The sequence below is a fragment of the Triturus cristatus genome, chromosome 3_2, assembly GCF_964204655.1.
Source record: "Triturus cristatus chromosome 3_2, aTriCri1.1, whole genome shotgun sequence".
NCBI lineage: Eukaryota > Metazoa > Chordata > Amphibia > Caudata > Salamandridae > Triturus > Triturus cristatus.
Window position 1 is genome coordinate 159364480 of NC_140584.1, and position 27927 is coordinate 159392406.

At 43.3% G+C, this 27927-nt stretch overlaps 1 protein-coding gene across 1 annotated transcript in view; it reads right to left on the reverse strand.

Annotated features, from left to right (window-relative positions):
- The window catches only part of VSIG10L2 (V-set and immunoglobulin domain containing 10 like 2), a 247992-nt gene that overhangs the window by 123886 nt on the left and 96179 nt on the right, over positions 1-27927 (reverse strand). The window contains exon 5 of the mRNA XM_085647401.1: positions 27258-27518. Within this exon, the coding sequence (XP_085503527.1) occupies positions 27258-27518 (261 nt within the window). The remainder of the gene's footprint in view (positions 1-27257; positions 27519-27927) is intronic.

Consider the following 27927-nt stretch of genomic DNA (forward strand, 5'->3'; position numbering starts at 1 on the left):
TGCAAAGCTTTCTTCCATTGCTATTACATTTTTCAAGCGTGTCATGCGCAGAAGGCTGTTCCTTCCACCCCTGCCTCTTGCTTTTATGTCCATCTTAGCAGCACGCTATGCAGAGCAAAGGTAAGCATTTTATTCCAGTTTTTTACTTACTGTAATCCACTGCTGCTTTAGCACCAGTGACTGGTACCTGCAATATCTCCTGCGTCCCGCCCAAATGCTTTAACTGGGGCGTAGGAGATTTTCTGCACAGAGAGAGTGGGTCTGGTAACATGCAGCCTTTCTCCTGATCTTGCCGCAATTGAATGCTCAAATGAGCGTGTGTGCCACTATAGACGTGAACCAAAGTGCTTTTGATACCAACTGTCATCTCGCAAGATGTGAGCTAGTTGTCAAGTATACCTATAATTAGGAAGTTGTTCCTGTAGCGCTACTCAATGGTCATAATGGAAGAATGGAAGCGGCGGGGGCGGTGGAGCAACATCGAGCTTGAGGAGTTCCGCTCAGCATGGCTGAAGAACAGTGCTTCCCGCTGTGTGTGGTGCCATCGGAGGCAGGTCACATAGCCCCGGCGCCAGTCGTGACCTCTCCTGCCCACCGCGGGTCTGAGTCAGCAGCCTCGGCGTTCCGGCGTGATCGGGCCGGCCTCACGAGGTACCCGCGGATGGTGTGATAGGATGCCAGGAGTCACGGAGGCCCGTACCGGCTGGAAGACGCGCACTCATGGCTGGGGGGGCCGAGCAAGGTTCCGTTCTTGCAGAGGTAGCCTGGAGGCGCACTTGAGGGGGCAAAGTGAGTAGGAGGCGGGGCTCATAAGGCACTGTGAAGGACCCCGCGGCCGCTCTGCCCTCATTGAAGCAGTGCTACTCCCCGGGAAGGCCCAATGAGTTTTGTGGAACAGCGGAGGAGGACACAGGTCCTTCCAGTCTCTGGACTGGACTGGGTCGGATTGCCGGAGCGGGTGCCTGAGGCAGCACTCGAGGCTGGAGTGGCGCCAAATTGGATCGGGCACGAGACGTACCTGGCAGAGGAACGGAGGATCGTCGGGCCTGGCCAGACACCAGGGACAAGGTAAAGGCTTGTGAGCCCTACCGGCATTGCCTTCTTTCTGCCTTTTTTCTGCCCCAGGGGCGGTCACTCAGAAACAGCAGCCAGCAGCCCTGGTGAGCCAGCAACACAGCTGGGGGTGGTATTCGGTCCCGCAGCAGGCCCCAATGAGCATTCGGCGTGGGAGGTGACGTTAGCCAGCAACACAGCTGGGGGTGGGATTTGGTCCCCCAGCAGGCCCCGGTGAGCATTCGTCATGGGAAGTGACGTTATCCTCCTAGACCCTTAAAGTACTTAAAAGCACTCCAGGCATTCCCGCAGCGAGTCCGAGCCCGTCAGAGACCGGGCTAGGCCGGGCCAGGCTATTAATATTAACATTCACAGGACAAGTCTGGTTGCTGCCAAAGGACATTTGCTGAACTTGATTTAAACTGTGATTGCAAGGTATTGGGTCTGAATTAAGTCATGGGCAGTAAGAGGCCAGGCTGGCTATACTGTCTTACGGTCTTACTGTCTGAATGTGATTGCTAGGTATTGTTAGGTACCTAACCCTGAGCCCTGAAGGTTTTACCTGATAAGATTTCTTATTTGACTGTTACTATCTTGTGTTGTAAGGCAGGGTTTTAATCAAACATGACAAAACCTAAGACTGGTCTAGGGGTTGTAGGTACACTAGATGCCTTCTTATCAAGGGCTGAATCTGCTCTCATGCACGAAATTGAATTAACGGAGCGTAGATTATCCCTGGATCCACAAATGCTATCTAGTCGTCATACCCTCAGCACTTTAAGCTCACAAAAAAACCCGGTCGACGAAGCACCACAAACTAGCAGGTCACATTCTCCAAGCCCTAAGCTTACTAATGTTCAGGAGATAATCGACTCCCAGGTTACTTCAGTTATGCCAAATGTAGTTACGAGGGCCCAGAAATCTAAATCAAAAGGCGGTGGTAGCTCTGCACCCCCGCCAAAGAAAAATAAAGGCTAGGTAGTAACTAAGTCATACAAACAAAGCCACCTCACATCTAAACTACTAGGTGGTAGGAGCAACCAAGTGGACAGGGAGCCTACACCTGAAGCCAATCAAGTTATAGCTCTAGTTGAGGTGGTTCCTGAGATGACTTTAATTCACAACTTGGAGGAGGGTTTCTGGGATAAATTGAAAACTGTAATTACAGCGCACTTAAATCCCATCCTTCAAAAATTAACGGATATCGAGAGCAGGTTATCATGTTTAGAAAAACAATCACCTAGCGTTCCCACATTGCCTATAGAGCAAAGACCTAGGCTAAATAAGACCATGGGTGGAGCCAATAGATGGGGTGTTTAAAACCTGGAACCTTCTCAGAGAACCATGACACAAGAAGGTTCCCACCAAGGGAAACCGGAAAGTAACTGCCCACAAGTCACTGTGTCTTCATTTCAGACAGAAGGATTCTCACAAAGGGATTGTCAGTTTGTAAATCCCCCGTACACTGATCTAGTGAATAAGGCATGCAACAATCTTGAGGAAAGGCCCCAAAGCTCACATACCCCGGTAGACTATCACTCAGGTCATTCACCTTTCAGTGACACTAATTCGAACTTACATCCGCCTCCAGAAACAACACCCAATATTGTCGTTTTAGCTAATGTCCCCCCATTGGTGCCTGGTGACAGGGAATACTGGCCATCTCTGAGGGTTAAATCTTTGCATTGTGTAAACGCAAAGACAGGTATAAATAATAATCTACTATTCTCTGAGCTTAAGATGACACGCAGGGTTAGGTGGGTAGGTCCGACCAATAAGTCACTGATGGGGGATTGCATTGTTGTGACCTTCAGGCCACCAGGCCTGGTAAGATCCATATTAGATAGGATGGCTCACCAACCTATTAATGAGTTAAAGATCTCTATATTACCATTGGTTTTTTTTATCGACCGCCGACACTGCGACCACACTTAGTGGAAGAAGAGAGCTCATTAAGGACAAAACAGTATCCGCAGTTTCTACCCTGGTATCACGAAAATCGCTTTGAGACACCAAGTAGTCTTGCTGATATAGACTGACTAAAGCTAAAAACAAGTGCGTCAGAGGACAATGCTCATGTATCTGAGATTATTCCTAATACATGTGAGAGTGATAAAGAGTATACACTCTCCATAGACCCTAAACACAGTTTTTGCTCCCCGCAGCTGTACAATAATAGAAGTTTGGGAACAGCTGGGACTATTGGGATAGATTTGAATGCCACTCCAGCTGAACGACTATCGGATAGTGGGGATGGCAACCCTTTACATGCACAAAATTGCCAACCTAATAGCCGCAGCCTGTGTCTAATTTCTTGGAATGTTGCAGACATTTCTCGAAGGTTATTAGACGAGACATGGGTCCAGTATGTCAAAACTTTTGACATTATTTGCACACAAGAAATGTGGAGCAGGGATGATGTCTCTCTGGAAGGATACAACGCATGAACTGTCCAAGCTGAACCATCATTGGCAGGGAGGGCAAAGGGAGGCCTCGCGACCCTAATTTCGGTACAGTATCAGTCGCTAAGAATAGAAAAAGTAATTGAATCCCCATGGTATCAGCTGATCATGTGTTTTAATTTGATTAATGTACTCATATTATTAGTCAATTGGTACTACAATATTTTTGATACACAGAATGTTGCGGTTATCAATTTGCTTGACATGGAGATTGTTAAGGTAGCACTGAAGGTCTCCCCTTTGTGTATTATTTGGGTAGGAGATTTCAACTGCACCTTATGTCAGCATAGCGGGAGTAAGGTTTGTGGGTTAGTAGATACTGACAATCAACCTATGACCCACTTTAAACATACCGTACAGGGCCTTAAATGCCATTATTGTTGTGAATGATCTACGTATGATTAACACTTTGGTTAGCACTCCAGTGGTGCAAATTCCGATATTTCAGGGGGGAGGTTGTGTAAGCACTATTGATTTTATGCTGATTTCTAGTAGGTACTCACACCTTGTTGACAACTTTGCAGTTGAACCCAACCCTGCCAGTGATCATAACCCCTAACTGTTTCCCTACATATTGAGGCACAAAAGGGTATGACCTCTGATTGCCTAATAAAATATAATCGCAACCAAGGGATAAGGCTAAAATGGAACGCAATAAATTATAAGGATTTGAGGAGACTATTATTAAAACAAACCTAACTCAAGTAATGACCTGCTTAACCGATACTTCACAGCCAGATGCAATAATACAAAGTTATGAAATTATTTGTGATGACGTGGCTAAGAATTTGCTCAGACCGGTGAGAAAAGACAGTCTCCCCGAAATAAGATGGTTCAATGCCGAATGCTCTGCGGAGCAAAATAAATTGAAAAAGGCATTACATAGTGTCCCCCGAGATAGGGATATGATAAAAGTAGCCAGGCAGACCTATAAAAAAGTAATTGAGCAGAGAAATGATGAATTGAGAAGGCAGGCCTGGGATGATCTTGAAAGAGCAAGTGCCCTGAAGGATTCTAGGAGCTTTTGAGAGGTGCTAAATTGCCCCCTTTTTACTAATGAAAAAAGGAGCATGGATACTAATATAACGGGGGTGGCTTGGGAGACCCACTTCTCCAATATATTTAACCCAAAGAGCGTTTCACCAAGTGAGTGCGAGGACGAAATAGGTATCAACATACAAACTGATCGGGGTCAGCGTTCTAGTTCCCGAGGCAAGACTATAAAACGCACGCTGGCGCGATCGCGCAGCGTGTGAGGAGGGGGGTGTGAGGAAAGCTGTTGTGAGCTGTTGCTTGGCACTACATCGAGGCTGCTTAGAAATTGCATACTGCACTTTATTTAGGAAATTGAAATTTGCACAGTGTTTTTAGTTTTTTAAGAAACATGATTTTAGAAACATTTTAAAGCTACCTGCTACAGACCCTGCGGTGCCCGTCTGTAAGAGCGGGCCTGCCACGATCGAGGTCAGCATTCTAGTTCCCGAGGCAAGACTATAAAAAGCACACTGGCACGATCGCGCAGCGTATGAGGAGGGGGGTGTGAGGAAATCTGTTGTGAGCTGTTGCTTGGCACTACATTTAGGCTGCTTAGAAATTGCACACTCACTTTATTTAGGAAATTGAGATTTGCACAGTGTTTTTAGTTTTTTAACAAAGACGATTTTAGAAACATTGTAAAGTTTCCTGCTACAGACCCTGCGGTGCCCGTCTGTAAGAGCGGGCCTGCCACGATCGAGGTCAGCATTCTAGTTCCCAAGGCAAGACTATAAAACGCACGCGCAACCGAACGTCCCACCCGTCTACAATCGTCCTTCCTAGAGAATTCTCCTGATTGCCTCGGTGTCGATCAAACTGCGGTGGGACGTTCGGCCGGCTTATACTAGGGGTTATTCATGCCCCATCACGCTTTGAGGACGGACGGACGTTATTTTGGTTGTCGTTACTTCTATTCCTAACAGTGGGTTATATATATCACTTGAATAAAAAGGACTACGGGCCTACTTAATTTAATATTTGGATTACCAGAGGTGTAACCCGAAATATGCTACTTTTCCAAGTGTTTTCTTGAATATAGAGATACGAGTGCCACGATCATGGGCCATTAGGACCTCCTTCAATCCAGAAGGAATAAGGTTGCAAGCCTTTTCTATATAAAGATTGCGTAATAGGTACATGAGTAAGGATTCTGGATCATTAGCACATGATCTGAACTTGAAGAATTATTCTCTCGTCTCCTATGAATAACAGGACACTTATGAGAACGTGAACTGAAAACGCTTGGAATACCATATATATTTCTTTGACCTTCGTCCTGGAACCACAAGAGATTATCGAGCCCTGACGAAGTTCCATTGGAACGATACCCGTTGGCTGAGGCTTTTTAAAGATTGAAAAAGAATAAAGGACTTAATTTTGGCAAAATTGGAAGCTCTTTGAATTTTGTTTCTTGGTGCACCGTCCTTATCACCACCTTTACAGTCTTAGTGGACTTTAACTTCTATTTAGAAGAAAATAACAACTCAGATTCCTCTAGTCTAATTGACAATATGGCGGGCTATGGGATGAACCAGATTGTATCCGAGCCTACCCACCAAGCCTGACATATCCTGGACAGTATTTTTACCAGCAATGATCTTATTGATGTAGGAAATGTGCAGCCTGTACCTTGGTCAGACCATGCGGCAATCTATTTTAAAGTAAAAATAAATCCACCTATTACTGGCCGCAGTGATCACCCTCCGTTAGTTAAAGCCTGCCCTCGGAAATGTATACAGAGAGATGATCTCATTACAATCCTGACGAACAAACTTCCCCCCCCATGGTGGATAGTAATGGAGGGGCAAATAACTTTGACAAATGGATCAGCCAGGTGGTAAATGAGCTGGCCCCTGAGGAAAGTAAGCAACCTAAGAGGAGACTTGCCACCTCTCCATGGTATTCAGCAGAGATTAGGCCAGTTAAAATTAAATGCCGGCGCCAGGAGCGGATCTGGAGATCAGACTATAGTATAGAGCATAGGAAGGAATATAACAGAACATTATAGGAGTATAAAACTGTAATAAAACAGGCCAAGACGGCGTATTTTACCAAAACAATTCAAGAGGCCATCAATTCCCCTAAGGAACTTTTTAAAATAGTATCAATTTTAACTAAGTGTCCACATGACACAATGTTAGCCCTGGATCAAACTTTTGTAGACAAACTGGCTCTGTTTTTTTAGCAAAAGGTCGAAACAGTTTATAACGAACTCCAGAACCTGCCCGTAAACACAGGGAAAGACAACAGAGAACTAATTGAGACCCCCCCAACTCTGAATAGTTTGTCCCAGTTCTCCTGTTTAAATGAAAAACAGGTAATTAACCTGTTAAGTCAAACTAAGTCAGGTTCCCCCCTTGGCCCATGTCCTCCCTACATACTACTCCTGGCGCCAGAAGAGATAAGTGCTTTTCTGACCCCTTTCTTTAATGAGTCCATAAGATCCGGAGTCTTTCCACAGAGATGGAAAAAGGCCTGTTTAAGACCTATTTTGAAGAAAGACTCACTGGACCCTCAGGACACCAAGCACTATTGTCCTATATCCTGTCTCCCACTGCCTTCAAAAATATTGGAGAAAGCCATGAATCAGGAGCTAATGGAGTATGTGGATTCTAACAATATCTTGGACTCCTCTCAGCATGGTTTTAGATCATGACATTCTGCAGAATCTGCTCTGATAATGGCAACGGAGGAGATTCGTAAGGTCTTGGATGAAGGTGCTCGAGCTGTCTTAAATCTGCTCGATTTAACGGTAGCTTTTGACACCGTAAATCACGTGGTCCTACTACAGAGGCTCAAAGCCGTGGGTGTCAGGGATACTGCTTTAACATTGCTCAGGTCCTTCTTGGACTCCAGAGTACAACAAATCTATTGGGACGGAATTCAATCCGGAGAATTCTTTCTCCTATGTGGAGTCCCTCAAGGATCAGCTTTATCCCCCACATTGTTCAATCTGTATGTGACCCCTCTGGCCAAATTGATAAAAGATCAAGGTCTAATACTGGTGTCATATGCAGATGACACCCAGTTAATGGTGTCACTTACACAGAGTGTCGAAGCTAGAGCAGAACGATTCCGAAATTGCCTCACAAGTGTGATGAGCTGGATGAATACAAATTTTCTAAAGCTCAACACAGAGAAAACTGAGGCGGTAGAATTTGGTCAAAACCCCTCAATTTGGAATCATCTATGGTGGCCCCCAGAAGCTGCCACCTGTCCCATTCCTGTGCTAAAGGCTAAGAATTTAGGTTTCCTGATTGACAGGGATTTAACACTTACTTCTCAAGTTAATCAGGTTACCTTGGCCAGTTTTTTTTACGATTAAGGTCCTCTGAAAAATACTGCCATTTAAACCTTTTTCATTAAGAAAAACAGTAGTAGGAGCCTTGGTTCTATCGCGTATTGACTACTGCAATGCACTGTATGTTGGAACTGGAGAAAGACAGTTTTCCAAACTTCCGTCATTGCAGAATGCTGCTGTAAGAACACTGCTGGATCTTCCTAAACACCACCCGATGTCGAATGGCATAAGGCAACTACATTGGCTGCCTGTCCGACAAAGGGTGCAGTTTAAGACGCTATGCCTAATTCACAAAGCTATAAATGGAGGAGGTGCAGCGGATATTAAATCTTTTTTCACTGTATGTACAGTCCTGCGCACTAAGATCAGGCAGTCTAGGGCTGGTCTGCCTCCCTAAGGTAAAAAGAGCCCGATGGAGTGGCAAGGGTTTTTCATTTCAGGCGGCAAAGTTATGGAACTCCCTCCCTACAGAGCTACACTTGCAAGCTAACAAGATCTTGTTCAGAAAGGCATTCAAAACATGGCTTTTCACAAAATCCTAGTCTAGGAGCAGCCACTCCCTATCCTCACTCAGCGCCAAGACTCCTCAGCAATAGTGCGCTTAACAAATAATTCAGTCAGTCAGTCACAACAGCTTAGTGCATCACTTTCTTTAAGCGAAGTGGAGGAGGCCCTGTGAAAGGGTATTCCCCTAAAAGCTCCAGGGCCAGACGGCGTGCCCCTGGATTTATTTAGAAGCAACCCACAAATATGGGCCCCACTGCTACTTAAGGTTTTTAAAGCAGCAATTGTGGGCCATATTCCATCTTCATGGAAAAGAGCAGTGGTGGAGCCGATTTTTAAAAAGGGAAATAGAAATGACCCTACATGCTACAGGTCAATTTCTTTAATCGATGCTTCATGCACGTTGCTGGGGAGGGTAATTCTTGCACCCCTGGAGTCATGGGCCAATACTTCTGGCCTTATAGTGAACACTCAATTTGGCTTCAGGAAGGGAAGGGGTAACGAGTAAGTAGTGCCTCAACTTGTCTATGATTATGGGCATGGGCAAGTACATGAAGGCCAGGGGTGTTTCAATTCATCTGGCCTTCATGGACTTGTCCAGTGCTTTCAACCTGGTTTGTCGGGGAAAGCTGTGGTCACTTATGGACACTATGGGATTCGAGGAACCACTTGTCCCCGTGTAGCACAGATTACACGCATCTACTACTGTAGCTATCCGGTATGGTCCGGGTGGGGAAAGACTAACCCAATTGCCTCAACCGAGGGAGTGCACCAGGGCTGTATATTGGCTCCCTTCTTATTTTTAATATATACTAATGGCTTAGAACATTTTTTACTACAACAACACTTGGATTTTCCGAGAATAGGAGGCAAACAGGTACCCTTATTGTCCTATGCGGACGATTCAGTCCTGATGACCTTAACAGCCAATAGCCTACAAAAATGTTTGAATGCATTCACTGAGTTTATGACAGGACTGGACCTGAAGATTAATTTTAGTAAATCTTTTATTATGGTCTGCGGTCCAAACAAAACGAAAACACGTAAATATATAGTAAATGTTATTGCTATTGACAAAGTGCCAAATTTTACCTACTTGGGGAACCTTTATAATAATAGACTCAGTTGGGACCACTTGATTACGACAAGGCTACAACAAACTAGTAGAACTATAGAGGGGCTTTTTTGATTTGACAGCAAACTTGGTCATAAGCCGATAGCTGAATTGAATACATTATGTAAAACCAAATGTCTGCCAATGGCTACCGATGGGGCAGGAGCAGGGGGATATCATAAAAGTGCACAGATTCAAATATTAGAGAACACATTTTTAAAAATACTTTTACTTATCCTCAGTAGTTCCCCGCTCAATTTTGTCATTCTGAAGTGGGTATTGATGACGTGACTGACAAAATTCACATTGCCCCCTTGCTTCTATGGGGAAAAATGTGGACCTCAGAGGACCTATTATTTTCAAGAGATATCCTAAGAGACTGTATGAACCTTAACAATGCAATGGCGGTCCCCTGGTTACGTTATGTTAAAGAAACTTTTTATAAGATAGACCTTGAAGATTTTTATGACAACCCTGTGTCTATTCAACCCAATAAGAAAATGGGCATTAAAAATGCATATCATAATGTTTTAAGCTTGTCTAACCAGGTCAGTGACACAGTGGATCGTGCACTTTTAAATCAGCAACAATTTTATTTGTCTTTTATCACCCAGGCCCATTTACGTTTTCTAATGACTAGATTTCGTTTAAGCACACTGCACTTTCTTGTGGCTTTTCCGAAACAGGGGGGTTGGTGTGAGAGACTTCCCCCCCTGTCCATGTAACAATGTAGTCCAACAGAGCACAATGCACCTTATGCTTTTTTGTACACTTTACAAAGACCCAACAGCTCATTTTATTAAGCCTATTTTAAGGGACATTCGTCCCTGTTCTTACAAAGAAGGTTTTAACTATTTGAGGTCGCTATCAACTGTTACTATCTGCAGCTCTGTGCTTAGTTTTATCAAAATTGTTTTTCTAATTAGGAAACGTTACGACTTTTAAATAGCTTTTATTGAATTTACCTAACCTGGTTTTATTTTGTGCATTGATTTTAAACTATGTGTAGAAATTTTATTTTAAATGAATGCATACTTTTCTGTAAACTTTTATGATTCATTTGAATCGAATAAAATTATTTGACTAAATGGAAGAGCATCCAGGAACCTCACAGCTAGACTCTCGTGGGAGGAGATTATTATGGTGTCTAGGACAGATTTACAAACCCTAATTGATGATGCAGTTTATAATTCCCTAGCTCGGCCGGCTACAAAAAAGCTAGATCTATGCCGTATGATGAAGATAATTTAGACTCATCTTCAAGGGAGAGATATGTGCGAGTTGCACATGTACAAGATCTGCCTAAACATTTAAGCAGATGTTGGGTTTTCAAGATAAGGAGACTCATATGGATACATTTTTTGCATAATATAAACCCCACTGGCAGATGACCTTCTTGAACATGAGGTCATACAAGATATGGATTTAGAAGAGTGAAAAGACATTGACAAAACTGATTTTCCACGTTTTCCGTCCAAAAGGTATTCTTTGGAGATATTTCAGGAGGAGAAATACCTGGAGGTGCCAAAAATAAATTAGATGGTAGAAGGGTCATTGTGATGTGAAAGAACTAGCAGCCAGGTTGTAGACAGCTGCACCGCCTAGACATGTATTGAGATATTGCCCACCTCAAATGGACAGCTGCTATATGACCATGAATTATAGAAATTGACACAGGGTATGAGAGGCAATATACAGTGAAGCGTAAAAATGAAGTAAAGTAATACAATAAAGATTATAGCGTGAAGAGTGAGTCCACGACGTTACTTGTGCTTCTAGAGTGATGATTAATTCAAGGTGTTGGTGAGGTTCAGTACAGCCAACGTGTTTTGCCCAAACATGGGCTTCTTCAGGGCAATGTAAAAAGAGAGAAGTTAAGTCTATGATGAGTCGTGGAAAATCCGATCAGTAATGTAGCTATAATGAAAGCGGGTTCTGGGAAAACCGCCCAATTACGATATCTGAATCATATCCAAATAAACGGAGGGTCGATAACCTCTTAAGATTCTGTCCTGAGTTATGAAAGGTGCTTGTAAGTAGTAATCCGTGTACGGAAAGCGGTACCGGTTCTCCCTCCTTCGCGGTCATTGGCTGATCCTATTGACAAACAAGTAGAGGCTCAAAATAGACCATATCCAACCTCGAAATTTGCTCTTCGAGCAGCCACTTATTCTGCCTACACTTTGAAAGCTTTGTTGAAGGACTTTATACTCCATCTTGATTGTTTGCAGTACAATAAAGATCCCACAGAAATCCTTACAAACATGGAGATGTTCGCACAGTTTTTTCAGATCCTGCGGTCCTCAGCAACTCCAGAAGGGACTTCAATTGTAGTCAAACAACATTTATGGCTAAAATCTTTTACAGAAGAATCTCTTTCTGCTGTTACCTTTCACACATGCTAAGCTGTTTTCATCTCAACTGGATGATTTGGTGAAGAGGGTGGCACACAAACAACTCATTTATTCAAAAATGTGTTTCTAATGTGTTAAACAACAAGCAACCCTTTCAAGTCCATGCTCAAGGTCAGGGAGCCACGGTTGCAGGAAAAACTCAAGCACAGCTGTTACAGTCCCAAAAACCACAGCAATGGACTAAATGACAATTACTCTCATATCGAGAGAGGAAGAATCGCCCATTATTTTAGAATTTGGCAAGAACTAATTTCAGACAGATTAGTTATCGAGATTGTCCAACATGGATACAAAATACCGCTTTTTGCTTGCCCAAAACTCCCATAATTCGCTAAAACTCCTATCCCAAAAGACTTAGTAAAGAGGCACTCAATACTACAAGGAGTTCAAGCCCTACTGCAGAAAGGGGCTATAACACCAGTTTCTCAGAATGAAAAAAATAAAGGCTTTTATTCCACCATATTTTTAGTTCCGACGTCACAGGAAAAGTTCTGACCAGTGCTGAACTTGAAAAATCTGAACAAATAACACCAACAACATGAAGTTCGAAGTGGTATGTCTTCAAAAGATCATTCCAATGTCAGAGGAAGGAGATTACCTAATGATGCTGGACTTTCATCATTATCAGTTCAAGGTCCTTCTGTTTGGTCTGGCAAGTTCACTATGAGTCAAAAGGTACACGCTCCAGTGGTTGTGTATTTCTACTTTCAAGTTGAGTATGTTGTTCCTATTTGGATGATTGGATAATTGTGGCATCTTCTTTTGCTAAGACTCAAGACTATGCCAAGCTGAATTGCAAGACACCCACATCCCTGGGCGTCTTACTGAATGAAGAAAAGTGTGATTTGAATCTGACTCGACAAAGAAGTTATTCAGAGCCTTATTTGACTCAGAGAAAGCAATGGCATTCCTGCCACAGGAGAGAGGAGAATCTTTAATCGTATCTCGACATATTCTACATCAGTCTTCAGCTACACCTTGACACCAGCAACTTTTCAAAGGGATGATGTCAGCCTGCACAGCAGAAATCACTTGGGCTTGACTACATTTCAAGCCTTTTGTCCAGCATATCCTGGCATACAGGTCCCCAGCCTCAGCAGATTACGAAACGATGATTCCTGTCTCTCCTCACTTGGTTCTCATTCTTCAGTGGTTTGCTCTTCAGAATCTGAGAAAAGTGATCCCTCTGACAGAGTCCCTTCCATTTGTTTCAAAATCAGATGTCAGTAATTGGAGTTGGGGTACCACTCTTGGAGATCAGGAGGTGCAGGGGTATTGCTCCTCGGTGGAATCATGCATTTCATCCAATTGGAGGGAGTTAGCAGCAATTGGTAGGGCTCTACACAGCTTTGCAACGTGCCTGTCTGGGAAACCGCTTCAGGTAAGAACGGAGAATCAAGTGGTGAAGTCAGACATACATCGGCAGTTGGACATGAGATCTCAAAAGCTAGCTCGCTTAGCAGACAACATTCTTCTGTGAGCAGAGAACCATCTTCTTTCATTACAAGTGATGTACATCCCAGGGGTAGTCAATGTGCATCAGACAGTCTGAGTTGCAACTTTCCTTCTTCGATTCATTTTTACCTCAGTCTCCAAGTTTTTCAGGTCATAACAAAAAGGTTCGGTCATCTGCTCTTGATTTGTTGGCATCTCCTAACAATGCCCTTCTACCCCAGTTCTGCGTGGAGACTCCATGTCCCAAAGCTTGGAGGTGGATGCATTAACCCTCCTTTGGCCTCAGGAGTTGCTGTACACTTTCCATCAATTTCCCCTCCTCCAGAAGGTGTTCAGAAGTTTTGGGGGGAACTGATGACTCTAATTTTAATTAGCCCTTTGTGGCCAAGGGAGTCATGGTTTCAGATGTTGACAGAGTTAGCAACACACTCTCACCTTCTTTTTACTCTGGACCCAAGTCCTTTTCAATTCTCAGTATTGACACCTATGCTATTATGTCGGATAAAACTGACAGTTTGGAGGTTGAAGGGGCTGGCTTGTAATGCTTAGACTGCTCATGGGAAGTGGCTTGCAATATCCAGACATTTAAAAAGAGCTTCACCTTTAAAGCCTATGGTAAATATTTGAAACATTTTTGCTCTTGGTGTTCATGTTTTGGTTTTGATCCAGTCGTTTTTCAAAATGTTTGATTTTTTTTGCCGGATGGGTTCGCTAAGGGATTAGCCCCAGATACTCTTTTGTCCAAGTGGGCAGCGATAAGATCATATAGGCAATCGGGGAATGATTTGTAATCTGTTCTTTCCTTAGTTATGAAACTCATACATAGTTTCTGTTTAAACAAACCCAGAGAGTCCCATCCTATTCCATCTTGGGGCCTTCGACGTTTCTGGAAGGGTTACAAAAAGAACTCTTTGAGGTTATAGAGTAAGCAGACATGTCATGGATATCAACCAAAGTGGCATTCCTCGTTGCAACTACGTCTGAGAAGTGAAGTGAGGAGTTGTCTTCTTACTTATTTCCTACTCTTTTCTAAAATTCTTCCTGAATAAGGTTGTTCTTTGGCAAGGTCCCATTTTTAGACCAGAAATTCTATCTTTGTTTCATTCCACTCAGGAGATTGTTCTTCCAGATTTCCAGCCTACAGAAAATATTCCATCAGTCTTAAAAGTCCTTTGTTAATTTATCTACAGAGAACTCAGGTCTTCAGTTCCTGTTAATTCTTGATTTTTTTATATGGTATTTTCTAGTAGAAGGAAGAAAGCACCTTTCTCCACTATAAGTAAGTGGGTAGGACCGGCAATTTCTCAAACCTATTCTCTGAAGGGTTGTGATTTGCCAGATAATGTGGCGGCAAGATAGACCTGAGCGGTTGCAGCGTACAGGGCTGAAGTAGCTGGTGTTCCCTTATAGGAAATCTATAGAGCTGCCACATGAGCAACTTCTAACACTTTTTGCCTCATTATATATTGGACATGTTTTCAAACCCTACGGACAATTTGTTTTTTTCGGTTATAAAAACAGCAAATAGATAATTACTGTAATAAACTTAACTTTCTGGCAGAATGCAATTGTGTCTGTCAATTTCTTACTTAGGTATATCCTCAGTGTAAAGACTATAACGAGGAAAACAGACACGGGGTAATGAAGATTGCTAGTAAGTAATTGGTTAATTTGTGGAATTGTATCAACATCTCTGTAATGAACACTAACGACTATTGGGGCTGTTCTGTTCTAAAAAAGAAACTGTACAAATGAATGTCTTGAATCATGCCAGTTGTTTCACTCTACGGCCCTCATTCAAATCGGACATAAATACCGTGATTGGACTTTAAGAGTGCACTCAATCAGGTATTTACAGGTAAAAAAGCATGTGTGCAATTTTTTTTTTTTTTTGCACTTTTCACCAGGTAACATCTGATGACATATGCAGAGGGAAAACTCATAGGTAAAAGGGAAAATCCTAGAAATTCAAATGCGATCGCTTTTATTCCTCACATTGTACCTTATTCTGGGCAGAAAATGTGAAACTTGGTGGAAGTCAGCCTTGGTGAAAAGTGCAAAGTGAGGTAATGGGGCGAAATTACCTCATCGCAAAAGTTGCCCACTCAGCACGAGGCCCTGCACCTGAGTAGCGGTGATCCCTTGAACATTCTTCAAACTAAACGTCACTGCCATATTTGCGCTGTCTGCGGCTAAGACCGATCCTTTTACCAATAGTTCCATGATTGGGACATAAATGCATGCCTTATAAGTTTTCTATGCGGTATTTATTTGTTTAGCTGCTTCTACGCAGTACAATGGCTTTGCTCTAGAAAATATTCAATAAACTCCCTGTGGTTGTGACGCTGTTTTTATTGAGAGGCCTGTGCGCGGGCTTTCAGTGTTGAAAAATTCCCATTACGCTTCTAATTATCCGACCTCCTGCTGGAGGCGGCTGCTTTGAGCACCCGCGCTGCTTTTATGCAAAAAACCTGAGTTTGGCGTCCAACGTACACATAAGTAACCTTGTTAACTGCGAGCAGAGGTACAGTTTAATTGGGTTATGTTTTCCCTTCTGCGCGTGTTTATTCAGGTTTTCGGCAAATACAGTGTGTCGTCCTGCTTTAGATATCCACAAGGGAAATTAAACAGCGCACGGAAAATGCGGGAAAAAGTTATAGTGCAGGTTACAAAGAGTGACTGAAGTGCAGGTGCGTTGGACAGATGCTTGAAACTGTAGTCTCTTACGTTTTCGTATACAACGATATTTAATTAAGAGGGACCGCCTGGGGTGCCTTATAGATTGACCTTATTCCAGCTGTGGACATTTGATGGGGTTTTACGTTAGGTTCGGACTGGTCTATTGGGCATTCTGGCAGTGCCAGAAGGGCTGGTCTCACAGTTTAGTGTCTGGACCGTATTTTTGGCTGTTTGTGGGCCCGTTTTATGGTCTCGTGGGCTGGCTTTTACCGTTGAGTTCCCTGATATTACCACAATCATTGCCTGAAAGAAACACAAATGTGGTCTGTCTCCCCTGCCTTGTCAAACAGCTATACAATACCTGTACAGCTTGTCTAGAAATTCAAAACCACTCCAACCTTGATCATGCATTTACATAGCGTGCAACAACCATCAGTGTGGCACTGTAACACTGTTGTCTGGTAGGCACTGCAAGCCAGAAGCTCTATGTGTGGTTGGAAATGCACGTAGCTCGAGGATGTCCTATGTGGGAAGAGTTATGAGGGCACGTGCGCGCCTGAAATGTACTCACTCCTGCCATACCTGATTTGTCACTAAACGTATGCGTGCAGGCATCACATAGTTGTGTATTAGATTGCTGTGCATATTTTATTTAAATACCTGTGGGCCTAGCCGTAATAGGAGCGAGCGTCAGAAGTGCTATGTTTCTTGTACTGTCTGAAAGTGAACACATATTCCAGAGTTTTGTGGTCTAGACCAAAAAATGTTTGCTTCCTACACGTGATTTGTAGTATCAACAAATCTCAAACCATAGTTGGGCCTTTCAGCAGTGGCCTTACTTGGGTCGTGAACTGCACAATATCTATGGTATGGATGCTGATCTGTATTAGGGGTGGGCGATAAACTCTGCTCCACCGGCGGAGTTCGCGGAGTTTTGATCACTCTGCGTTACACCTGTAACACGGAGTCTGCAAACCACCGCGTGGCAGTGTTCATTCTCATGCGTGGCTCGACAATGTTAAGTTGACAATCGCGAGCGAGAATTTCCCCTAGTGCAATTTTTATGCACTAGAACACTACCCAATGAGATTTTCTCAACGTGGGCCGTTACGGCAGGTCGCAACCGTTCGCGTTGAGAAACCTGCCGCTCAAGTATGAAATCCACTTGAGTGGCAGAAAGAAGCAGCACCCTCTGGACCACCATGTGGTGTCATTCGCATTGATTTTACAGAGTGGAACAGCCTCCAGCTACTAAAAATCACTGCAAGCAGCGTGACATGCTGAATTCAGCCCACTACTGGAACTCAGCAGAACCTTGCAGAGTTTTTATGGAACTCTGCAGAATTTCACAGAGTGAAACTCTACAAGCTCCATCCACCCCAAATCTATATAAGAATTCAACAAATTCCCACCTTTGTCGATCAGGCTCTTTTGCCTTTACGCAAAAAATGTAAGCAAATAGCCCTGAATGAATCCCAAGTTAACCATTGCTTTAAATGGAAATACAGGTATGCTAATCCGAGTGCCTATTTGCTCCTGAGAAGTGCTGGTACTCTCCCATTAAATGTATTGCAGTCTTGCTGAGAAAAGCAGATACCCTCCTTTTCAAATTAAAGTGTAGGGACTCAATGCCAGACAGTGTTTGCTGCCTATTTAAAGCACAGAAGTTAACAGAGAAGGCTGTCCGGAGCAGTCATTAGACACATAAGATCTCTGAGGTTCTGCACTCCAGGTTTTCACTATTGTGGACGCCTTTTGAGAAGAAATAGGTGTGGTTCGAAGAGGGCAGAAGGGTTGTCATGCCAGATCTGTGAGATCAACAGTCTGCAATATGGTTTTTGCTATAAAAATGCATATCACTAAAAGGTTGTGATTAATGTGAATTCTAATAAAACAATAGGTTGTGTAGCATGTTTTGCATTAAGAAGAAGAGTTTAAATACTAAGGGCCTCATTTATGAGGAAATGACGCAGCGCAGCGCCGCGCCGCGCCACAAGCCATTTTGCGACGCCGAGCTGCATCATTCAGAAAGCAAAGGGATGCACTGTATTTACAGCAAAATGGCGCATTACTGTGCTCTTCCCTGCGCCGCCGCTAAAATAGCAACCATGTGCCAACTCAGGACAAGGGTGCCTGCATTTCAGGGATGAATATTGTTACACAGGAAGGGACACCTTCCTGCACAAAAACAATAATTGATGGCATTTTCCTCTTCCTGGGAAAAAATGAGGAGAAAGAAAAGTATTTCTGCTCGTTGTGCCACACTTATACCTCCCCTGAAGCGACGTACGATTTGACGCATTCCCAGGTTCACGAAATGTTGCAAATCTGGGAATGCGTCAGAATCCATGGGTGTTGCGTGGGAACACTCACAGCTACACCTCTAGCCCGCCCCTTTCACACAAAGTAATGCTTGAAAAAGGGGCCATATTTACAAGGCCATGAAAAGTCACGCTGGATGGTTTTGTAAATATGGGCCAGCACACTGAGCCGGCAGAGCGTCAAAAAAAGTGACGCACCAGCGGCACAAGGGGTGTGTAAATAAGCCCCTAAGTTTAATAAGCAATGGCAAAGCCAATAGGTCTGGACTTGGATGACAACCTTTGGCTTTGCAAATGGTTGCGAATGGTTTTTGTAAGGAGGGCACTACTTTTTTGTGAAAGTGCAATTGTGCAAGTGCAAAATGCTGTCCCTCACAGAGAGGTAATCCAATGACTCCAGTTTACAGGCTCTGTGCCCCACATTGTATGCTATGGTGAGAGGAAGAAAAAGGTGGCTGAAAACCAATAAAAACAATTATATATTATATACCATTTTATTAAAATGAAAAGATCTTGGCCAAAGGCAAACTCAAAAATGGGTCCTTTTTATCCATTATGGGATTTGCCTTATGAAATTGAATAAGTATATTTTATTATGAGTTGTGAATCATAAAATAGAAAACATAAGTGGAGATGATTGTCTAAGAGGTGATTAATTTGAGTATTTAAAAATGTTTCCTGATGAGAATCATAACAATTTGTCTTAAAATGTGCTGTGCTGTTTTATAACTTAACAGCTATGATTTAAGGAGCAGCCACTCATATGCTGGGCAAACCTGTGGTCTATAAAGTATCGTTCACATGTTTAAGGTATCCTTATGGTTTTAATATTTTTGTTCTAGCGTGCAGTTTTGAGTTTATTTTCTTATGCTATTTAAGCTTCGAGGAAGAGATTACATTTCACAAAACTCACGTTGGCAGACAAACATATGGCAAATAAATAAATATGTTAATTTGATGTAGAATGCTAATTAATACAGTGACAAATTATTTGAAGTAAAAATAAATATTGCGGTTTTTTTTGTGCCTTGTAACCCTAATTTCTTACACATCTACTTAACAATAGAAGGGCACTATCTTCACTGCATTACATAAGGATCTAATACAGTAAAAACCATCCACAAGCGACATGTCTGTTCAAGGAACAGATGAAGAAGTCTTCACAGTGTATTTGCATTAACTGCCTCTGCCCTTTCAAAAGCTGCAAAGGTCAAACATCAAGTCCAGGACATCACAGTGAACTAACACATGCCCTGCAGCTCACGGACCTTGTGTGTTTTATACTATGTGTAAGGAAATGTCTCTTTTTGCATGATCACCCCCAAAGGTTTGCATTGATACTCAGCCGCGGTCGGTACTGGGAGTAGCTGCCGGGCTGTGACGTGGGGAGGGGGAGGGGCAGAGTGGGGGGTAGTAAACTATGGATTACGGCGGTTTACAGGTAAGAGAACATGTAAATTAATAAAAACGAATTTAGTTGCGCGCACTGCATCCCCAAATGCGATGCAGTGTACGCGGCTGTTGATACTGCTGATTTTTCGACTCTGAGAGTGCACTGAGGTCTGCTAACCAGACCTCAGTACCTATGTTCTAACCCCATACAAAATGTGTGTTGAATTGTATACCCCCAATTGGCATAAACTGTCTTACTTATAAGTCCCTAGTATATGGTACCAAAGGTACCCAGGGCATATATGACAGAATGTACTCCCTGGGCTGCAGCCCTGGTTTTGCTATCCTGTGTGTGACAAAGGGCAAAATGGCTCTCAGCCTTCCGCTGCAGCCTGGAAGAGCAGTTTTAAACTGCTAGTTCGAATTTGCCTTTTAAACCCATGACAAAGTGCCCATTTTCCTCAACAATATATGTAAGTCTCCCCTAAGTAAGGCCTATGGATCCCTCAGCCAGGGAGCTGTATATTATTAAGAAGAACGTATACTTGTAACATGCCCTAACAGAAAACCTTCCAAATTGGCATTTTTTTGCTGGGGAAAAGTTTGTAGCCCCATTGGCTAATATAGAGTTACCGTCTGACCCCTGAACTCAGCTAACTTCTGAATGGGACTACTTAAACAAGCCTGATTTGATTCCCAAGTTGAATTTAATGTCACTTTTAAGGAAAGCCGATTTTTAGAAAGTTGCCACTCTGTTGCCCAGTGACTTTGCACAGTTGCTGGTCACCAGGCTGCCTTCTGCCCTCCTGGGAAGTAGTGTCAATGACTCCCAGGCTCAGCAACAATAGAAGGCTGCTGCAGGAAGAGGTGTTACCACCCCCTTTCAGGTAGACACTCAGGGTGCTGGACCAAAAGGGGAGCTTCAAAGGTGAAGTCACCTTTGGTGGGCAAATAGTGATCACACTTTTGCAGGGTTACCCCTCAGTTCAGGTAGACAGGCTGGCAGCGGGAAAAGAGAGGGGAAACCAATGCCCAAACTGGTATTCCCATAGGCATGTAGCCCACTGGTAGCCACACCTCTAGGATGGGCTACCAAGCTCCTACCATGCAAGAAAGGGTTCAGAAATCTTGCTAGAAGGCAGATTAGTGCACTCTGACATTGCTAGATTCCACGCAAAGCCGAAAGGCATCACTGATCCCCTTAGCCCATTGGCTAGTGGCCGCATAATCCCCCCAGGGCACTTTATGGGCATAAATGTGGCACCACTGGCACCCTGAATATCAGATCATAGTGAAGCTGGATAAAGGATTGCAGAAGGACTTACCTGATGACCCCCAGACCTGGCAAGAGAGGTTGCACCAACTGCTGGATTGTACTTGCCGCACTTTTGGCTAGCAAACAGAGGAATATGCCTGTTACTCCGGTCTTCTGAAAGAGTTGCTCCTGAGCCCTAGACCACAGAAATGACTCCAAGGGCCAGTCGGCTGACTCACTGGAACCAGCACCAGGCCTATCAAAAATGAAGAAGCCCATTCCGACAAGTCAGTAACCACTTTCTATGAATCATTGATGACAGCCGCTGGATGACCTAAGAGATCGATCCTCAACTGCCAAAAGTTACACCCGAGTATGCTCATCCTAGGAATGTCATCTGAGTCCAGATTGGTCACCAAACAGCGACACCAGCCTTCGCCAAAGGATCATTTTGTACCCACTGTGTATGGAGATCGATCACCCAACTGGCCTTCTACTGTCTCAAAGAGTACTTGGAGGGATACTGATCCCAGTGGCCAAAGTCGCCCCTCCATGGACTGAGGAATAACTGCAAGGATACCCCCAATCAACCACACAGCACCCAGAGCATCTTTTAGCATCCTCTGCATCCTGCATCAAGACCACTCCATTCAAGTTGATGGTGGTCTGGATTTAAAGTGTGGAACTGGACTTGAAACTGCTGTGATGACCAGGTAGCTGTCTAAATACACTTTAATGGCCCCTCCTGACCTCTTCTCTGCCACATTAGGCCACCCCACTCAGACCAAGGCAGCCAAATACAACTCTTTAAAAATTTTCAAAAGTTTCAAACCTTAATGGTTACCAATGCATGTTTGTGCTTTGGACTAAAAAGCTGAGATTTATTTTTTGCTTAAAAGTCTCTATCACTGGCTTCCGCACATCTTGATGCATAAAAATATATAAAGATATCATCTATTTTTATACATTTGTGTCAGATCTCTTTAGTGTTGTGTGATGTTCTGTTTTCATAAACTAGTTCATTTGTTTAAGCCTTACTGCTCAAATCCACAGCTACTCAGGGTTGAACTAAAGGTTTTAAAAATGAGCCTCACTGGATCCAAGACAGTTTTGTGAGTGTATTACATGGTTAGGTCGCACAACCATGCCATATACTACACCACAATCCTCACACTATGAAAAATGGATCTCTCTTGCTCTGCTTTTGCGAAGGAGCTGTGGAACGTTTGTGTGTATGTGTGTACATGTATATCTGTTTCTGTGTGGGTATATAAGGTAATGTTATGTTTAAGTGAAACTTTCAGTGACAATGTAACTTTTTAAATGAAAATAAAACACAGTAATTCACCAGTTATAGTTATCTTATAGTTATAGTTAGTTTAGGGCACAAGTTATAGTTACTTGAGATAACTAGTGAATTTCAGTGGCTTTTCGAGTTTAAAATATTATCTTGTCACTGAGATTTTCACCTAACTTTGACATTACTTTAACCTTTGTTTTTTTAGGGAATTTCAAAGTTTTTTTTTAAACGTAAAGTAATATTTTATCATCAAACATAAAGCCAACCCCACACCGTGCACGGCCTTTGACATGGACACTTCGGGCCCTGGAGGCCACCTCCTTGCGGCCTTTTCTTTTTCAAGGGGAGAAGGGCACGTGTCCCCCTACCTGAGCCACTTCAGAGCCTTTTGTTAAATTAAGGTGAGAGCACATGGTCCCACTCCCTGAGACAAAAGTGGCCTTTAGGACACCATTCCTCGGGGCCAAAATATATTTGCAAAGGGAAAGGGGAGGTCATGGCCACCATCCGTGTGCATTTAGTGGCCCTAGGGACCCCATCCCCTGGAGTCTGTCTTTCTTCTGGGTGTGTGCCCTGCTGTCCACCTGGGACACCAACCAAACACCAAGTTGGGGGCAGCTGGGTTGGGCCCCAGGACCTCTGTGGCCCCAGCCGGTTCCCTGTATGCATCCATCCTGGATGTTGTGGGAGCCAACATTGCTCCATCTCAGTGGGAGCAGGAAAATGTGTGTTTCCTTACCCGCAAGAGCGCAGACAGGGATACAAAAGTATGCTGCCACCTGGCGGGAGCATCTTTTAAGCTCCCACCACATGAGAGCAGATATGCCTTCCTTGCCTGTGGTCCTGTCAGTAGGGAAGATAGGTCTGCTCCCACCCAGTGGGAGCTTTAAAAATACTCCTGCCAGATGGGAGCAGGTATATTTTGGAAAAATGTACCAGGAAAAAACATTTTGGCCCACTCCCCTTTCTTTTAGCACCCACTTCACAGATCACCCACAATCTTTCCAGGAAGGAGCTGAGGTGGAAAAACATTTTTGGAGGGAAAGCTACATGAAGATTTGCCTAACAGTGCCAATGTTATTAGCAAACCAAAAAATGCTTTTCCTATGGAAATGTGGTCCTAACTACAAATACCCAGTAGTGACCGCCACTCCAACCCCCTTTCAATAGTGAATTAACCAGACATATCATTGGGCTGCTCATAATTGGGCCCTACAGTTACAAAATTTAGCCTGCCTGTCAAAGCCTGTAATTTCGGCATAATCGTGATAGCTCTGGTTCCTGCTAGTGTGAGATCAGTGTAATTAATTTTATTTTCTTGACCCACTTCTTCTCTGTAGACTCTCAAGCATGTTATATTAATGAGTATTTAGTAGCAAGAGCCAGGATTTGAATAAAAGGTATGTGGAAGGCAGAAATAATCAAATATCCCTTACACATTTTGAACTAGAACAGGATGCCATGTTGTTAATCAGCATGTTCGGATTTTTTGAATTGACTATAAAACCTGTTGCTTTTACTCTTGTCTTAGAAACTTCTTTGTATGAAATGCATCATCAGATCCTGTTTATTTCTATATTTTCAGGTAGGGAGAGCTATAACCTCCTTTTAACAAACAACTTGTGGAGTTCGGAGTCACTTCACAGATCATGAGTTATTGGATCATTTCATGAGTGCCCCCTACGAAATACTTGTGAACCTAGTGAAATTCGTCCAATGTTTTAGTAAATTAAGCCGTAGATTGTATTTATTAGCCCATTTTGTCCACAAATTTATGAGTCTGAGGAGATCACGCATGTTCACTTAGTACCAACAAGATCAAAAATGCACGTCCCATCACTTTTAATGTTCAGTAACCACCATTGTGCAGCGGTTCTGGGAAGTCAGTTACAAGTTGAATGTGAATGAATTACAGATGTTTACCACAGAAAGCTGCTCCTAGTGAAAAAAAACCCTACTACAGTTACAAAACCATTGTGAGTGAAGGCATCTCACAAAAAGTAACGGACTGGTCTCACACACCACCTGGTGTCATGCTTCATCATCGGCCAGTCCTCGCCCTCTAAAACCTTCGTTTGATGGAGGGCGGGCATACACCTGACGACAGGGATGCACTTCTAAGCTAAAGAGTGGGGGCCGCTAGTTCCTAGAACCCCACGCCTCCGGTTCCCTCCTCCACACGTTGTGGAGTTCCTTTGTGATTACAATGAATTACAGATGCCGGCAGGCTAGGGAAGAAAAGCTGTAGCTGAGATCATGAGAATCTGGGATTTGCTGGAGTTTTGAAGTCAATAATGGGCATGTCTACAAATCTATTTGCAATGGCAGGGAATGTCTATTCCGTACAATACTTAATGCACTATAGTTAATTTATTTAATTTACAGACTATGGAGACTACGGGCTTGCGCCTTTCAAAGGTTGGCAAAACTTGACCATAGCCTGGCTGTGCAACTTCAGTCCTTTTGTAGTTTTGTGAGCGATTTTACTAGATGGCTCCATGTAATATATTAGCTTATCAGCCCAATTTCCCAATTAGGATGTACTTGAGCAGGAGTGACTGCAGCTCTGTTTCTGATGTACTAAGAGGGACATTGGTAGGGGAGTTTCAATGTGTGGCATTTGGCAGTGATAAATGCATTAAATGAATTCTACCACAAAGCAGATATCAGATATATATATCTAGTTTTTTTAGGCTGTTGATAGATATGTGTGTTAAAATCTAGAGGCTTTTTGATTGTTGCAGGGCAAGAGGAAGTGGGCCATGTGCTTTTGAATGAGTTATATGTTTGCTGTGGCATTATTTGGAATACATCCTTTCTTCAGCCATGTTATCTATGGTGTCCAAGAAGCAATCAGATCTTTTGAGAAAATCACCAAGGAGCAGGAGGATGCCGCAAGGGTACTTTGCCAGACCACACATACCATCACTTAACCGGAAAATAAGGCAAGCCAGACTGATAGTAAAGCTCTGGAGGAAGATGCGGCTACAATCTGTCAAAGTCAAACGCCCTGCTCTGTGCTGGGTGTGCTGAGCTACAGCAGGTCTTCCACCCAGAAGAGGGAATTAAAAGCCTGCCCCAGCTAAATGAATGAGTCAATGAGCTGTCCCCATCCTGTCCAGAGGCATCAAAATTCCCAACTGAATTCGCCAATGTCCAAGTCTCACCTGCAATCCTTGTTTCGGAGCTGGTTTCACAGACCCTTCTTGTAGCCAACCATTCTGGCCCAGCTCGGGTCTTGGCAAAGAGAGTACTGCCCCTACCAGTCTCTCAGGCGTCCCGCAGAGGGCTTTGGTAGATGAATAGTGGTATATGGGATGGTCAGAGTGCACCCAAGGCCCAGGTACTCTTTGACCTCCTATTTTGTTATCTCACCACAACGTGAACGGGACAGACATGTAACTGTCACTAAATTTAAATTATGTGTGGTAATATGTACCAGTCAAAAGCCGACTACTTTCTGTTGCTGTGTTTGGCTTGTTATATAATTTTGTTATTGTGGGAAAACTAACTAACTTGCTAACTGCAGTTTTTACAGGAACCCTACATTTGGGGTGACTGTTCTTATGCTAAAGGCGACCAGTAGGGAGTGCCTGAGAGTGATTCAGTGACTATGAAACCACAGTGCCTCATTAGCTCACTGATAGCATTTAAGCCTCTTGCAGCCTGACTCTCCAATTGCATCCTAGGGAAAATGTGCCATTACTGCGTATGCCTCAGACCACCTTCATGTCAAGTCCATCAAGGTAGGCTCCCATCGAGGATATCTGCAACTTTCCACCATCTGTATGCAAAGCCATCAGAGTGAAAGATCAACCCGGCTCCCCTGATTCTGCATCTCGGCTTACAACTCTCACTAAGGGAGGACAGGAAAACATACCCTCAAAAGCATTGTGACATCTGCAGGCCAACATTAAGCATCAAGGCCCCTGGATCAGTAGATCCGCAGGAAGAACCTGATCTGACCTAAAAGGAACAAGAGTCGAAGATCTAGATCATGACTAGCAATGCAACTCAGCAAAGTCCACTGCAAAATATCAGCCATGCTGAGAATTATGTGGCAATGAAAGTACATTAGTGAGGGCTTCTGTGCCCTAGCATTCCAGGGCAGGACGCACAAGATTGTTCGAGATTACATTGAGAACCGATTGGAAAAGTTCACTGCAAATATTCTAGATGACAGTAACTATGATCTGATGTCCTTAATCCCTATAAATTAGAGAAGGCTATCAAAATGCGCCTACAATTTTTATATGTCAGTCACGACTTCCACATGTATGGAGCAATGATTTGCATGTATGGAGCAATGATTTTGCAGCCTAAAGGCATGCATGCCATATGATCGGCTCCAATAAAAATCCTTCTTAGAGAAGAATTTACAAGCCAGACCCAAATAGGTATCTGTGGCTATCAGTGCATGAAGTCTTTGGTTGTGAAATTTGAGTTGTGAGTTGTGTAGCTTACTGAAAATACACATTCACTTGAATAATATGGATGCGTTGCATGGGGTTTTATTTGACACGTATTTGATTGTATCCACAGCAGCTCTTTTTGTTGCAATTGTAACTTTTCAGTTTTTCACCTAAGGCTGCCTACCTCTCAACTGTGATTATTAAAAGAAAAATGTACATAGAAAGCCGAAATATTCACCCAGGAGGATAGTTGTCTTGTAACTAACATTAAACACACATGTTAAGAAATCTATATACTGCTGCGACCCTTTTTGGATCTGATGTGCATTCACAAGAGGTGATTCCATATTATGCACCCACTTTTTGCAAATTGACTCTGATTTTATGATTTTGGAACCAGTTTTTCATTAAGTGCTGAGATCCTCCCCAGGGGGTTAGCATGCATTTTTCAAGGGGATGAATATGTGAATAAAAGAAGGAAGGACATACATATATTAACGATTTACAGATGTTGTTCACATTTCCATATACATATGTGTCAACAAAAGCATGCTACTTACATACTGTGGTTCTGCACACTGCATCCCCTCGGAGTCCTGGGTGGGAGATTACACAGGTGTACGTGCTGCCGTTCCTTATGTCAGCCCCTCTTTTGAGTCTGGTGACGTTGGAATATGACTCGATGTCGCTCTCCCCCTCGCTGGACTTCAGCCAGCGCAGCCGTGCTGGCGGCAGGCCACCAGTCCAGGAGCACCACAGGGCAACAGCCTTGTAATTATTCCAAGCGAGGGCTGTGCAGGTGGGAGCGCCATTGGGTAAATCTACACACAGGGTGGGGTTTGGAGGGTGAGGTTTAAACATTGCATCAACAGTAGGAGGAGTTAAAAGTGTTATTAAAGAATGCATAACAATTCAAAGATGGCTGTCATTTCATGGTGTTTTCATGCATTTCCTATGCACTAAAGTGTGTCACAAGGCAAATATCCTACCTACATGAGTCTGGGGGAATCCTGGAAATTTCGTATTCACTTGAACAGCTGCAGTTCCAATAAATTGACAGAAAAAAAACACAATTCTGAACGCTGTTGTCCGGTGTGAGCCGAAATGCAAAACCAACATTGAGAAATGTGGGGTTATAATTCATCCAGCTAGATCATCAATTACTTGTTGACATGGGAAGTTACTTTTTTAGGTGCCAGTTCGCTTTTGCAGCAGTGTTAACATTTAGGG